Source organism: Asterias rubens, chromosome 20 (assembly GCF_902459465.1).
Source record: "Asterias rubens chromosome 20, eAstRub1.3, whole genome shotgun sequence".
In the NCBI taxonomy this organism is placed as follows: Eukaryota; Metazoa; Echinodermata; class Asteroidea; order Forcipulatida; family Asteriidae; genus Asterias; species Asterias rubens.
Genome location: NC_047081.1, coordinates 10271905 through 10287498, shown reverse-complemented (window position 1 = coordinate 10287498; position 15594 = coordinate 10271905). Strand labels below are relative to the sequence as shown.

Here is a 15594-nt window from a genome sequence, read left to right as displayed (position 1 = left end):
GGTAAACGAGAAAACATTTCCCCTGAATCAATAAAGGGTTAACGTTTTACATACAATAAAGTCTATACTTACCTAGGACAAAATATATTTGATGGGGTTAAACAAACGGCTGTTTCATGACAATTACCATTTCATGGACGTTGTGCAGGTTACATGAAAAAGTCAAGTGTTTCACTTTCAGCAGCACATGTTGCATGTGGATTTTAATTCTCAAGTTCTCGTGGTGGTTGATTAATCTGCTAGCTGGTTTTGGTAAGAAAATGTACAGTATTTATAAAGGTTTACTTTTTTCTATGTTTAGACTTGTTCATAGCTTGCACTAGTCAGCAAAGATAAACTAATAATTGTATGCTTTATAACGAGCTATACTTATTAATTAAATATTAGTATTACATTTACAGTGCCAATGAAAAGAGACACGTGAAAATACGCACCGCTGGGCCATGCGTGGGATGGAAGAGCAGAGTGCTGCTGCAGCACAGTGCAGAGTGCTTATATTTAATCATATTAATGGGGGGGGGGGGGGGCTAGAACTATCGTGACTGTAGTTAATAATATGAGGTTTGTTCTGCTATCATCTCAGAACGAGGAACAGGGGCCGATTTCACAAAGCAATAAAATTCGGTCCTACTACTTGCCGTCAACTCGCTGACTTGCCGTCAACTCGCCGTCAACTCATTTTCGTGCCGTCAACTCATTAAATTTACATGAAAAATCTATAAAAAGGGGGCACGGAAGTGTTAAGTCTGGGCTAAACTAGATATTTCTCATGGTTTTCGGTACAAATTCATTCACAAAAACGACTTTGTGTTGATAAAAAAAAAGTACCTATCATTGACATCTTGGGCCAAGACTAATCATTGTGAAAAAGCAAGATGGCGGCCGACAGTTTTTTGGCTTCGAGAATTTTTTTTCACGAGAAAAAAAATCAATTTTTATTCCGAAATATGACCTAAAACTTACGCGAATGCTCTTTGAGCTGATACTTTACAGTTCTATGCTTCTTTTGTGGATTTTAAATGTATATTGGAGGAGTTGACGGCGAGTTGACGGCGCAAGTGAGTTGACGGCGAGTTGACGGCAAGTAGTAGGACCCATAAAATTCATCGCAAGACAATTTTTCAGTATCACCGGCATAGTAATTAGTATTGTGACATCACCATTTTCATAGCAACTGCGATTGATTTGCAGTTACGATCAATCTTAGATCTTTGTGAAATCGACCCAGTTTCCATGTTCTGGCAACATTTTTTCTTTTGTTAGTTATGAATGAGTATCATGATGTTGATTGCGTATCTAGTTTATTTATCAAATAAACATCATGCTCAAAAATGAGATTCCCTTTTTTAAAGTTTTGTAATACGGAATGCGGACATTTTTCCTGATGATTGATTGATTAATTGATGGTCTGACTTTGCTATGTAAATGCTACATACATTAATGTAGTCATGATAGTAAGGTGAGAAATCGCTAGGCCCTCTACATTAGGCAATCGTTAAAACTACTCTAGACCGTCCAACCACAACCAGTCAACACAAATGTGAAAATAAAATGCTTCTTATATCATGTTAAATACTAAACTTGATTTTGTATTTTTAAAAAGGTCTGGACAACCATGACTACTGAAGGTGTTACCATGGACGCGAAAACGAAAAGTGCGGAGGGTGTGAGCAACGAAGAGAAGAAGCAGAAGAGAAAGCGTCTGAAGAAAGTTCTGAGCGACATCCAGAAGCAGCTCGAGTTCTACTTCGGCGATTCAAATCTCCGCAAAGATCGATTCATAAAACAGGAGATGGAAAAAGCTGATGACGGATGTAAGAAAAACAAAAATGAAAACACCGAACATTCACAAATGACTAATTGGGGAGGGGGTAAATAATTAACAATGAGTTTCATTACACATGACTACGCCTCATAGGCCAACTTTATAATTTTGTGTCTTGTTCATTGTGCAATACTATGGAAATAAATGTTGCAGGGATGATATTGTTCAGACTTTTGTCTGAATTCAGACTAAAAGAAAATCACACAATATTTTTTTCCACGAATAAAGAAATCCTGCTCAATTGTCTACTTCTCTAGTGCTTTGGTAGCCCACCTTGTTGAGCTGTTAATGGCTCCGCTTTTAACATCTGTCTCATCACAGTGATGAGACAGATGTTAAAAGCGGAGCCATTGACAGCTCAACAAGGTGGGCTAGTGCTTTGGATACTGTTATCAAAAGCTCCTTGGAGTCTATAACCCCAGGTGTTGCCAATCGGTAGAAATGGCATCATTTCAACATACCTTTGAGTTTGTTTCCAAGTTTCATACTTTTTCGTCAGTAATGACTCTCACCCGTGATGTTGATTTGAATCCAACAATGCAAGCGCCAATAGGATGGTGATTAAGAAATGAGCAGAAATGTGGGATGTAACATCGTACTACAATCTTATCTGTATCCAAACTCTTGATTGCTGTGTGCCAAAAACTTGCTTGGTTGAGGACAGTTCATGACAAAATAATAACAAGTATTGTTTTTGTTCCCCCAGGTATTGACGTTTCTGTCATCGCCAACTTCAACCGTATGCAATTGCTGACAAAAGATCCATCACTCATCGTCAGAGCAATGGAAAACTGCGATCTTTTAGAGGTATTGTAAACCGGTATCTGTAATCTTAACCAGTTTGCAATACACGCACAACTCAGTCATAGCCGTCTTGTAACCTGGTGTTCAAGTTTCTGTGCATGTTTGGCAGTAGTCATGGCAACACGATGATGAACGGCTGTTACACAACAGCTTTCTAACGCTCCGATTGTTTTACAGAAACCTGACCGTCTTTTTTTCTTGAATTTATATTTTACTAAAACTTCTAGGTTCAGTGGAAATTTTCTTGTAAAAAACATGTGAGATCATTTTGAAGAATAGATTATGGATTATTATATATACTTTTTTCCGTCTTATTGTGACATTTAAAATAACATTATTTATCTTTTCACGATATTTAGGTCAGTGAGGATAAGAAACGGGTGAAGAGAAAGAATCCACCGAAGAAACCAAAATACGATGAGAATGATTTAACTGTATACGTGGTAAGGAACCTAGAATATTTCAGGGCATTGCAACATGATTAAAGGCAGTGGACACTATTGGTAATTCCTCAAAATAATTATGAACATAAAACCTTAGTTGGTAATGAGTAATGGGGAGAGGTTGATAGTATAAAACATTGTGAGAAACGGCTCCCTCTGAAGTGACATAGTTTTCGAGAAAGAAGTAATTTTTCCACGAATATGATTTTGAAACCTCGGATTTAGAATTTGAGGTCTCGAAATCAAGCATCTGAAAGCACACAATTTTTGTGTGTTTTTTCTTTTATAATTATCTCGCAACTTCAACGACCAATTGAGTGCAAACTTTCACAGGTTGGTTATTTTATGCATATGTTGAGATACACCAAGTGAGAAGACTGGTCTTTGACAATTACCAATAGTGTCCAGTGTCTTTAAAGCCTACACCATGTGTACATGTAGGTAAGTTAAGTCGGCCTTACTCGATAAAGTATATTTTTTCCCAAGGACCAAAGATCATGCCTGATGATTGAACATGTTTTCCTCTTTTTCTACCCAAAAGGAAAACTTGCCTCATAATGTGGACTTGGAGATGTTGAGGAAGATGTTCAGCCCGTGTGGAAACATTGCTTATATTAGTATACCTAAGTACAGGTACACAAGAGACACTAAGGGATTTGCTTTTGTAGAGTTCACGACCCCTGATGAAGCTGCAAATGCCTGCAAGGTAAAAAGGTTTTATCAAATTTTCTATTTGGCAGTCATTTTTTTTATTTTTTTTTTATTTATGTAGCCCTGTATTGGTGTTTTTGTTTTGTTTTCTCTCAACAATCCTACAAGTAACACACCTTTAAATTTATTAAATTCAGTTAATAATTGCCACTTTGGCATTTTTTCTTTCACTATAGCTTCTAGACAATCCTACAACTGAGAAACCTTTGGACGGCAGATTCCCGCTGACAAGGAAAGGACGGTTGATCCTCACAGAGCCGACACTGTTAAAGAGAAAGAGGGAGACGAGCGAGGCGACACAAGACGTCGAGGAAGGAGCACAGCTTGAGAAGAAGTCAAAGAGGAAGTCGACGGCATCTCGTGAAGTAGAAACAAAGACGCCCAACAAGAAAGACGCGCAGACACCGAAAGAGCAAAAGAGCGCCAAAAAGCGGAAACAGTCCGGGGAAGACGACAGATTGGACTTTGAGGCAAAAAGTGCACAAAAGGACAAAGCAAACAAGAGGAGACGAGATGAATCCATCAGCAGCGTCGACAGCGTGAAGGAGAAGAGTCGCAAGGAGGCGGGGATTGCCGGCGGGGAAGCAAAGAGGACGAGGACCGACTCGGAGGCATTGGGAGGTGAGGACGGTGATAAGAAGAAGAAGAGAAGCCGTGGCCGGAAGCATAAGAGAGATGAGTTGGAAGCACCCGTGCTGCAGATTAGGGTCATTCCAAAGTAAGTTTTTTATTTCAGACGCGGGAATTGTCAGGTTTTGTATCAACATGTCTTTGTGTGCATGTTATTGTTGTAGGTTGGGTGGTTAAAAGTGCTGTGAGACACTTAACCATACTGTTCTTCATGCTTTGAATGCGATGTAAAGTCGTAGGTAAAATAAAACATTAGAAGGAGCTACTTAAAAGTTCGCATGATTCAGAACATAGCAGCTCTGCTCATCCTAAATGGTGTATGAAGACGAGCAGAGTGTACTGTTCGAAACGTCGAGACCAAACCGGCTCCTTTCAGAGCCACCACTCCTTCAAAAGAGATTTTACCCACGGTTGTACCCGCAAGTTTACTATTAATATGTATATTTGTAGTTGCTCTTATTCTGCTCATCCTGTTGGTGCAAATAGAGAGCGCTTTGATAATGCCCGGGTGTTTTTAAGTGCTCTAAAGAATACAGTATTGCCATTTTTTAACTGTGTTTGTAACATTGTAAAATGAATATGCTGTTAGAATTGTGTTTTTTTAACAGTATTTTTTATATTGTGTTTTCTATTGTAAGTCTCATCTTTTCTTTTTTAACAGGTTGATTTACATTGTAACTTTTTGTCAGTTTTCTATATTATCTAGTTTCATTAATTATTTTGCTATATTTTTGTGTAAAACTTTGCTTTGTATGAACTTGTCTTGTCCAGACTTTTATTTTGTTTGTTTCAGCGCATTGAGGCGGAATCGTTCTGCTTTTGTTTATCGCTTTATAAATTGTTCTTTATTATTATTAATTATTATTATTATTACTTTGTATCATATTTTTATGTATTTTAAGCATGAGAGCTTATAGGCAATTTCTATTATAAACATATTGTAGGCCTACTTGTGTATAACCAAAATAAGTCTAATTTAAATCTAGTCTCGCAGAGCCAGCTCGACAGTACAGTGCACTGAAAGTGATACGGAATATTAATCTTGCAATCTTTTTAGGAAGAATTGGTTAGAACTGAAGAAAGAGTACCTCGCGATGCAGAAGACGAGCAGAAAGGATATGAAGAAGGTCTTGCAAGAGAAGGGTCAGAATGGCCACAAGCAGAAAAAGGCGGTAAGAAGTTTTTTTTGTTTAAAGACTCTGGACACTTGGTAATTGTCAAAGACCAGTCTTCTCACTTGGTGCATCTCAACATATGCATAAAATAACAAACCTGTGAAAATTGTTGCTCAATCGATCGTCAAAGTTGCAAGATAATAAGAAAAGAAGAAACACCCTTGTCACACGAAGTTGTGTGCTTTCAGATGCTTGATTTCGAGACCTCAAATTCAAAATCTGAGGTCTCGAAATCAAAATCGTGGAAAATTGCTTCTTTCTCGAAAACTCCGTTTTTACCAGTTACTAAGTGAGGTTTTATGCTAATAATTATTTTGAATAATAACCAATAGTGTCCACTGCCTTTAATTAAATCTGACGTCCACTCCTCATCCCTTTCTGATAAACCACCTAACTCACCCCAGGGTGATTTCTAAACAGGCATGTATGCTTTGTTTTTGAAAGGGCAAGGGCACCAAGCTATTTTCTCCTTGGTTAAGGGCACCCTATGAGGAAAGTGTAAAATGTCTACTGGATTGTTTCAAGGGCATTGCATGGAGGCAATCGCCTTTGTTGCTTCCGTGAAGTTTCAGGCCTGCTCTAATCAACCCCTATGTTAGTAGCCTCTAAAAAAACCATGTAAAACATCGTTGGTTTCCATCTTACCGCGTCTTTCCCTGGGGATGCGTTTTGGCAGTCAAAACCGATAAATGTTTTGATTGAATTGCCAATTGGTTATATCACTGGCCAAGGTCACTGGTTATGATTGTCAAAACGCACCTCTGTTCTGCATCTTCAAATCAGATGTTGTTAGTAGCTTTCCCTCATCATTTTCATCCAGTTATTCCTCTTATTTCTTTAGGTGTTCTCAACATTTGAGAAAATCTGGTGATATTTTAAGAAGGCAGTTGAGACGTTCAATTTAACCAATAATTTAAAAATGTTGGTTTGTTAATTCTGTAACAATTTTGTAATATTTGTATTAACAGATACTGCTTTGAGGTACTAGGGTTATACTAAAATACTTGGTTGTTGTTATTTACAGGCAGCTGTCAGCCAAACGAAATCTACAGAACCAGAGTTTGTTCCCGGTGTAGTCCTGAAAATTGACAGCAACAAACCGTTTGCATCCCGCAAGAATGTCCGAGTATGTCCACACGCTCCTTTTCTTTCACATCAATATGGAAGTAAATGTGTTAAATTAAACTGAAAGGTTGGGTTATTATGAATTAAAAAGATTCGTTTTTACAAATCCCATATTATGTATGATGTTACTTAACATATAATTTAGTAGTTACGCTTCACTCCTAAGCTAGGAGCTTCGACAGACTGGTGACGATGTACAATACCCAACTGCCTTTTATACCCTTTCTTGGTGGACATAAAGCTTGGGCGATACCACGATATTATCGAATATCGCGATACTAGTTTGAAAATGGTTTCGAAATATCGATATATCGCGATATCGATTAAGTATCGCAATTTCGCATGTATTTCCTAGCTGAGACATCTTGCACCCCATAGGTTTGGAGTAAAACCAGAAGAATAGGTCATTAGAACACCTCTCTTATGCTATGACTGTCTCTTATACAACTTTCACTTGGAGTTTGAAGACTGATGATGTCAAATTTAATTAATCGCCATTATATCGAATATCGCGATATATTGTCGGCGATACATTGTGAATAAAATAGATCGATATCGCCCAAGCTTAGTGGACATGGAGGGCGTTGTAGGCATGGTTTGGACTAAATGGTCGTAAATGTTCTGGAGGTTGTAAGCCCCGTCGTCTTTGTTGAGAGTGTTCTCCCCCCTACGTCTGATCCGATTGGCCTCCCTTATTTTCACAGGAGCAGATACAGGAGATGTCTCCAGTGGCTTATGTTGACCTCAAGGACGGGGACAAGGGTGGCTTTGTGCGGTTGGAATCAGCCGAGGGCGCTAAGGCTGTTCTTGAGCAAGCGAGCAAGCTCAAGAACGAGGACGTCCAATTTAAAGTGACCCTTTTGTCAGGTGTGTTTCTGTGTGTTTGTTTGTTTTTTTGTTTATTTATTTCCATGCATTCATTCATGCACTGTTTTTTTTAATCAAAACTAATCAATACATGGTAATAAAAGCACAATACAAAAAAACAGTAAATTTTGTGAAAGTTGTTCAAAGGAATTTTGTGAAAGTCTAGTGTATTCCAAGATTATTTGGATTATTTTGAACATTTTTTAACAGGCGAGGACGAGGACAGCTACTGGAAGAAACTGAAATTAGACCGGGTGTCCAAGCTCAACCAGGCAAGAAGGAAGAAGAAGAAGCGTGGAGTTGACAGGGTATGTAAATGTTTATTATTCTACAAACGTTTAGTCCCAACATTCTTTATCTTCAAATTAGAACTACACTTGTCATTTCACACATACGTATCTCATTTAACATTTTGTTTATCTCTGTTTTTTTTTCCTTTTTTAGATACTGGATAAGACAGAGAAGGCTTCTGGCTTGACTAAGTCAAAGAAGAGTAAGGGTCACAAACAATTTGAATAGATTGATTTGTTGACCGCTGCAGAAATGTTGTAGTAACGTCAGTTCAATATGTTTCAATATTTTCCTGACTTCGAGACGATGTACGGCCTGACTGTAGCTGTGATATTTGTTTTTGTCTAGACGGCACTTGATTGTTTGAGATTAACATTTTTATGCTTTTAATTTTTACCAATTCATATTTTATTTTGTCTGCAGTCCTGAACTTTTTTTCCCTTCTTCGGAAAGGGGCATTGTGTGTGAAAATCCGAGCTCCTTGTGCCCCTTCACCACAGCATGTTGATACCCTGACAAATTGTCCGTGCCCAGCCATGGTTTTAATTTTCTTATTTTTTTTTAGCTTCTTGAGTTAGTGCATTTTTTTTTTTTAAATAATGTTGCCACAATGAAAGCTTGACTTGACAAATGAAAAACATTAAAGAGTCTCACAAATAAGGGATAAATAAATACGTCTGACGTGAATTGGTTAACGCATTGACCAATCAACAGTGTACATACGCCCCAATTTCTTGACATTAAATTCATACAAAATTCTTCAATATTGGATTATACTATTGTGTTGTTTGTGTGTAAAGAACAATACTAGAGTGTCCCATACCCTTCCCACGTGTTCCTTTCACATGTAAAGGCAGTTGCTATGATTGGGATCAAATCATTGAAGACCATGACTTATGAAATTCCAACTGTCCCTATGTGAGTATTCCCTTTTTTTTTATTGTACACTACATGTACATGTAGTCGGCTCTCTTTATACGGAAGATTTTTTTTTGTTCATACATAAAGAGTACATTCTGAAGTCCTGAACATTAAATCTGGGGTCAATTTAACCGAGTTAAGACTAGTCCTAACATAGGACTAGTCATAGGAGGTACTAAAAACTTAAGGCTAGTCCCAAGTTAGGATGAGTAACTCGTCCTAACTTGAGATAAGACTAGTCTTAACTCTTTATGAAATCCACCCCTGCTTTGCGCACAGACAAATCAAAGTCCATATTTGTGCCATTTTCCATTGTTCTGAATTATTGTTCTTTCCCACAGTATCAACCCTATTTTATTCTTGTTGATTTTTTTTACTGTTTTAAATTCATATGGATTGTTATACCTATTTTCATTAATTTTGTCTTCATGCAAGTATTGTATAATAAATAAAGTCAATTAGTCACACCAGATCATACATTTTTCGTTTGTTTATTTCTTGATGTTGTTCTGTACATTTGCCCTATATAGTACAGGTTTAGTGTAGTGTTGAACTGTACATTATCTCGGTAGGATCTAATAAGTCGTTACTAAACATATACTTAATTGTTGTGTTGGAGAGCAACAAGTTCCCTGTACGTGTACAGTGTATTATGATTTCTGTAGGCAACTACTCGACCCTGAAACCACAACCATGAAATTGAATTTTCTCCAGATGAATTGTATACCTAAATATTTAACTACAATACACATTTAACTTAACAATAGTTAGGACGTTTGAAAAACTCCACGATTTCAAATTCAATTTTTAATATCATGGTAAATAATATGAATATCTATAAGCCTACTCTTACTGAATTAATTTGGAGTCACAATAATAGTTTGCAAATTCAAACTGAACTCGTTCTTGAAAAACAATATGGCTTTAACAGAGACTGCCACACAGTGCTTTCGGTGTGTGTGTATGTTATGACATTAGGGACTCGTACATGAGCGATAAAATAGTGAAATAATCTGAGAAGGATCTAACTGTATCAAGTAATGCATCTTTGGGGTGTAACCCTAGTCTTTTGCTACCTATGATAATGAATTATACTTTAAACTACCAGACATAATATGGTTCCAGCAAAATAGTGATAGTTTCATTGATTTTTTAACACAATTCTCTACAAATGTATCAATTGTTTTAAGCAAGTTCAGAAATAAAAGCACACTTGATGCATAGTGCTCCCGAGTAACCCCATTTTAGAAAAAAAGCAAAATAGTCGCTGCGCCTTCGACGCCAATTTTCATTCAGAGGATTCTTAGCATTCCCCCTACCCCCCTCTTTTATGCATCTTTTTAGGAAAATCAACAAACACTATTCATACAAAAACTACACACGCAACAATATTTCACTTTAAATTTTGCTAATGATTTCTGCAACGAATACAAATAAACAAGAGGATATGTACAAATCATATACAGTCCGTTATGTACAACGCTTCATGACTTCGATCCAATCTCACAAGAGCTGCTAAGCAGAAGAAAGTATCTGTTTAGCTGAATTAGCATGGTACAAGTTGCAAACATACATGGTATTTTTACTTGTAAAACTCATTTCAACTTTGGAAAATGTTTCTGTGCTTAGCATATTATTAGTGAACTCTTGTGAAGTTAGCTCTATTGTGATTGCATTGGGATGGGACAGCTTCACTGACCAAGTCTTGCCGGCATTACGGTGCTGTCGTAATCTCGGAGGTACGGGTGAGTAAGCGCTGCCTTGCAGGAGATTCTCTTTGATGGGTCGTAGATCAGCATTTTCTGTTGTTTTGCAAAGAAACAAAAATATTTATATAAAAAAAAGGATCATAGAAGGGAATCAGGGCCCAACTTCATAAAGCTGTTGAGCCAAAAAAATACGCTTGACAAAGACAAATTTCTTTGCCAAGCAAAAACTGAGTAGGGCTCATAAGCCACAAAAAGCAAACTTAACGTACTTTTGGCTGATAGCCTGTATTTGCTATGCGATGCTATGCTATTCTGTGCTTAGTAAGTTTTTGTGCTGACGGGGTTTATGAAATTAGCCCCTGTTTATTTGAAGAATCTTGTCAACACCTTGCATTGTTTCTGAAGTGTTTGTGTTCAACAAAATTTTAAAAAATGGCCCGGGTTAATTTTTCAATGTTAAAAGCAGAGCATTAGGAAAGCACCATAGTATTCAGGTGACATCTTAGTCCGGTCTAAAGAAATTTTAACAACTGTTTGTGGCTTAGCCAATTGAATTACAATTTTTTTTTTTTAAGGGCTCTCAGCCCCCACTGACCTGCAGGAGATCCAGACCCTGTGGGTCAAGCGTCTTGACCGACTTGGCAAGATTATTGGTGCTCCAGTTGGGGAAGGTCGGTTTGTAGTCGGGGAGCTCCGTGACTCCAGGCCATGTCTTATCAGTCGGAGTTCCTAGAGTTCTGTAGTCATTAAAGAAATTACAAGATTTGAAGAATTAAAAATCAAGTTAAAATTAAATAACGATCCACTGTAAACTCAAAATAGTAGTGCCGGCCGATTTTCTACCTTCTGCCTAGGTAGAAGTTAAAAGGCAGGTCAGTTCTTTTCAGTTCAGAACTGAAAAGTCTGAAGTTCAGAAGAGATATGTCTCCCTAAATCCGAACATCTACTTCATTGTAGAAAAATATGTAGCAAGACAGTTCTCTAAACAAAATCTAACTGGCAAGTAAGCACACACATGGTGTTACCCCAAACCAAATGTTATATATTGAAGTCATTTTGTTCACTGACCTGAATATTCTAAAGAGTTGATCAATCTCTGAGTCTCCGTGGAACAATGGTCTCTTTGTGACCATCTCGGCAAAGATGCACCCTATGCTCCAGACATCAACAGGTGTAGAGTACCGCGGGCAACCCAATAGCACCTCGGGGGCCCTGTACCATAGGGTCACCACCTGAGTGTCAAAAGAATAGATTTAATAGATTCAAATCATTACAAAAGTTATAAGTGTTAAAATTGTAAAAATAAAGATCACGCGACCACACAGTTTTCAGAATGAGAAAGAGGACTCCTGAGGGTGCTATCGTGTCGGTGACCCTTTTTTTGTTGTTGCTTTTTTTCTTAAAAAATGAATCAACATAAAATGTGTCCTTATGCTCAATGAAATGGAGAATGAAAGGGTTATAGTTACTTTGCAATCCAAACGAATGCATTTTTTTTTTTTTTTTTTGAAAGCTTTTAAAACAAACTATTCAGCCAAAAGGAAAGAACAAAACTGAAATTACCTCGTGCGTGTATACTCTGACAGGGATGCCAAACGCCCTCGCTAGCCCAAAGTCTGCCAGCTTAATGATACCTTTCTCGTTGATGAGAAGATTCTGCGGTTTGAGATCTCTGTGAAGGACCCGACGGCAGTGGCAGAAGAGGATGCCCTGTACTATCTGGTGGAGGTAGCTCTGTAGAAACAAAAGTCAACAATTTATTTTCTCCCTGAAAATTTGTATCGCATTTTTTCCAAATATTTTGTACACTCTTTCCTAGATTAGGTCTATAGAAAACAATAGACCCTCCTGTGAGATTATTTTAGGACATGTTCGTAAGTGTGAGATCTGACGCTTACCTTGACAAGAGCGGGGTCCATGACGGTGCCTCGTAGCGTCTCCATGTATTTCTTCAGGTCCATTTTAAGGAATTCAAAGACCAAGTACAACCTGCTCTCTTGCATCAAGACGTTGCTCAAGCTGCAACAAGGACATTAAGAAAATATTAATTTTGGTTTTTACCCGTACACCAATGTGTGTTAGCACTGTATACTCAGTTCTTTCCTGAGCCCTGTGAACAAAATATCACAGGCATATTTACTCGTGTGGGATTCAAACCCACGACCCTTGCAAATTCTAGAGCAGTGTCTTACCAACTAGACTACCGAGGTTGCCATCATTGCTGAAGTGGCAATCTGGGGGAAGTCTGGGGGCAGCACAGTGTATTTTGCTCAGAGTGCTGGGAAAAAGTTCAAGTAAGGGTTATTTCGGTTATTTTGAAAGTGGTTGAGTAAACTCACTTGACAATGTTTGGGTGTTGTAGCTCCTTGAGGAGGGAGATCTCTCTGATGGCAGTGCTTGGAACTCCTTCCTCCTCACTTTCAAGACGAATCTTCTTTAGCGCCACAATGGTGCCGTCCTTCTTGCAGCGTCCCTTGTAAACCACACCGTACGTGCCTGCAAACAATAACAAATTTTGGAATACATTATAACATTTCGATAACATAGGCTTTGGATTGGACTTTCGACTTTAAAAAGCATTGCAGGGAATGATTTTATCCAGCATTTTTGCTTTATAGCAAAACATTTTGACTGAAAAGAAAATTGTGCACACTGAATAGTTATTTTGAATAATAAGAAAAATGATTTTTGAATTAGCAAACAATACATTTTTTTTCATAGCATTTTGCTCTGCTTAACAAGGGAAATCGTTCACTGCATTTGGGGGGAGGGGGGTATTAAAACTTAAAGGTATGAAATCAATATGGATGAAAATATATTTTGGAAGTAGTAGTTTTGTTGTGAAACTTTTAATCTGTTTCCAAGTTATTTGTTTTGGTTAAATTGGTTTTTTTTTTAGATTACCGGTACCCGTTTCAGTATTATCAGCTTTCTGTGACTTTTTAAATAGTATGGTAATGTTATGAAATTAATTGTGGTTGGAAATTATTTTAAAATAAGTTATTTATTGTGATTCACACTACAAATAATGTGAAACTTTGAATAGTTCATTTTTTTTTATACTTTTGTCTGTTTTTTTTTTTAGGTTTGCCTGCTTCAGTAATCATCTTTTGATTTTTGTTCTTATTTTTTCATTTCTTATGTACCTTCTCCGATTTTCTCGATCTTCGCATAGTCCTCCATCGTGGGTTGTTTGTCCATTTTGATTTGTTTGTTTACAATACAACTATTTACAAAAATGACGACTGTAAACACAGTTTGTACCTGAAACGAGAACAGTTTCATAAGACAAAATTTATTTATGACATATTTTAGAGTACAATCATGACAATCCAAATTTCTTTTTAAATAAAACAATTAATCATAAAAAATTGCGATGAGGCTAACGAGTAACGGCTAACTAAGTTTGACAAACTATTTTAATTTATTAACGCATTCTTCGTACAGTTGTACCTGGGACTTTTGGAAGTTATTATTCATGTTATTTTCCTGACAATTCTTTTCTTTGAGGCAATAAATAAGCACTCCACAAAGACAAATTTACAAAAGAGCAGGTTGCAGGGATTGAACATGTTGAACCAATGTCCTGAGACATGCTCTTTTTTGTAAAATTTGTCTTTGTTTAATTAATAACTCAATCAAAGTCAAAATTCATTCAACCAAGGCACAATTGAATAATTCAGTTTAAAATCTACCCAGCCCAGCCTGTTAGTTACAAATGTAGTTTTAATAATAATATAATAGTTTTTAAACAAAAGAATTAGAAAATGAAAAAAAAAGGAATTTTCTCCAGTTCATTTAAATCTTAAGTTTAATTTAAATTTAAATTTTAAGTAAAACTTTATAGGCCTATTAGGCTATTTTATTTATTTAAGATAGAATGGATTGAAAAAATATAATTTAAACAAATAAATGCCCATCAACAAGTTCAAACATTTTGTCATTAATTGTATGTACAATGCCTAGCTCTCTAACTTGCTCTACACATACGTATACATACATGCCCAATATTCCAACCAGATTTCAATTGTATTGAAGGATAACCATCATAACAGTGAGAACAATGGATTTATTGTGAACACTGCGGGCTGAGGAGGTCGTCGAAGACGAAGGGAAGAGTGACAAAAATACAACCCCAAAAATCTCTCTTTTTAAAAAGTGAGTAAATCTAATGCTTCAACAAACATCCTCTCACAGTAATGTACATCAATATACTGATCGTTTGATTCATCAAACATTCTTAAACAAAATCGACTGTAAAGGTCGTCAAAATGCTTTTAAAAAATACAAAAACGGGCAGCTCAAAACTCACCGTGCGACCATTTAAACTTCCAGCTCGTAGAATGTCATTCATGCAATCCGCCAAGTTCGAAGTAGCGAATCAGAAGGCGTCAGGGAATATTTGTTGACCAATCACGTTAAAGGAACGTCGTGTCCACAAGGCAGTCTTGAAGAGGGCGCCCTCTCGTGGACGGGATTGTATGGACTGTCGCCCCCCCCCCCCATGTGCAATATTGTATGAAAACACAATTTTTTTGTTTTCATCAATGTTAACTAATTACCGTTTTTGGCCCGTTGATTTATTCCTTCATCGTCCTAATATAATGATCACGTAGACTGCTAGAAAAAAAGTAAGTTTACAAATAACTTTATCAACTTTTTGCTGCAGCAGCCCCGTAGGCCTCCCTTTTTTCGGTTAGCAAGGAAATGTTGTCCCCCCCCCCCCCCCCCCCCCCGGCTCCCCAAGCAGTTTTTGCTGCTATGAAATTGGGCCATAATGAATTGTAATTTTTTTTCTCTAATGAGCAGTATGGGAAATTGCCGACCAAAAGGTCAGAACTACAATCAAAAGTTCGGTAAACCGTGGCATGCGACTTTATTATAGTGATTTCAAGGAGCAACGGCGCACTAGCATTCATCGGGCGGGTCATCACTAAAAAACTAAACAAAAACAAAAAGCGGGCATGGTGCTTTGTCCAGCTATAGGGTCAGCCTTAAACGGCATTTCAGACCCAAATCAATCTTCTAAACTGGGGAATTTCTGTTCATCCTATTGAGAGGTCTAGACCAAAGCCTGCGTTGGGGTTCTGGCT

General features: G+C 37.3%; 2 protein-coding genes across 2 annotated transcripts; one reads left to right on the top strand and one right to left on the bottom strand.

The window, feature by feature from the left end:
• The first annotated feature begins 191 nt into the window (after positions 1–191).
• Positions 192–9727, top strand: LOC117303799 (la-related protein 7-like). Its single transcript, XM_033788159.1, has 11 exons — positions 192–252; positions 1604–1814; positions 2532–2632; positions 2989–3072; positions 3614–3778; positions 3960–4501; positions 5471–5585; positions 6613–6714; positions 7418–7580; positions 7791–7888; positions 8025–9727. Exons 2-11 carry the CDS (start codon positions 1616–1618, stop codon positions 8097–8099), a joined length of 1644 nt encoding a protein of 547 aa, XP_033644050.1. The 5' UTR covers positions 192–252; positions 1604–1615; the 3' UTR covers positions 8100–9727.
• LOC117303800 (cyclin-dependent kinase 1-like) lies at positions 9268–14843 on the bottom strand. The gene is made up of 8 exons (XM_033788161.1): positions 14814–14843; positions 13648–13765; positions 12841–12997; positions 12400–12520; positions 12065–12235; positions 11570–11733; positions 11097–11238; positions 9268–10594 (listed from the first exon to the last, which is right to left on the bottom strand). Exons 2-8 carry the CDS (start codon positions 13700–13702, stop codon positions 10484–10486), a joined length of 921 nt encoding a protein of 306 aa, XP_033644052.1. The 5' UTR covers positions 13703–13765; positions 14814–14843; the 3' UTR covers positions 9268–10483.
• Between the last annotated feature and the right edge of the window lie 751 nt (positions 14844–15594).

What these genes read in the sequence shown, in the direction of transcription:
- LOC117303799 (XM_033788159.1), top strand. Translation starts at nt 1,616, where the DNA reads ATGACTACTGAAGGTGTTACCATGGACGCGAAAACGAAAAGTGCGGAG. An exon ending in GCCACAAGCAGAAAAAGGCG is followed by an intron (nt 5,586 to 6,612) that starts GTAAGAAGTTTT and finishes TGTTATTTACAG; the next exon opens with GCAGCTGTCAGCCAAACGAA. An exon ending in CATCCCGCAAGAATGTCCGA is followed by an intron (nt 6,715 to 7,417) that starts GTATGTCCACAC and finishes TTATTTTCACAG; the next exon opens with GAGCAGATACAGGAGATGTC.
- LOC117303800 (XM_033788161.1), bottom strand. Translation starts at nt 13,702, where the DNA reads ATGGACAAACAACCCACGATGGAGGACTATGCGAAGATCGAGAAAATC. An exon ending in GATCGAGAAAATCGGAGAAG is followed by an intron (nt 12,998 to 13,647) that starts GTACATAAGAAA and finishes TATTGTTTGCAG; the next exon opens with GCACGTACGGTGTGGTTTAC. An exon ending in TGGACCCCGCTCTTGTCAAG is followed by an intron (nt 12,236 to 12,399) that starts GTAAGCGTCAGA and finishes TTGTTTCTACAG; the next exon opens with AGCTACCTCCACCAGATAGT.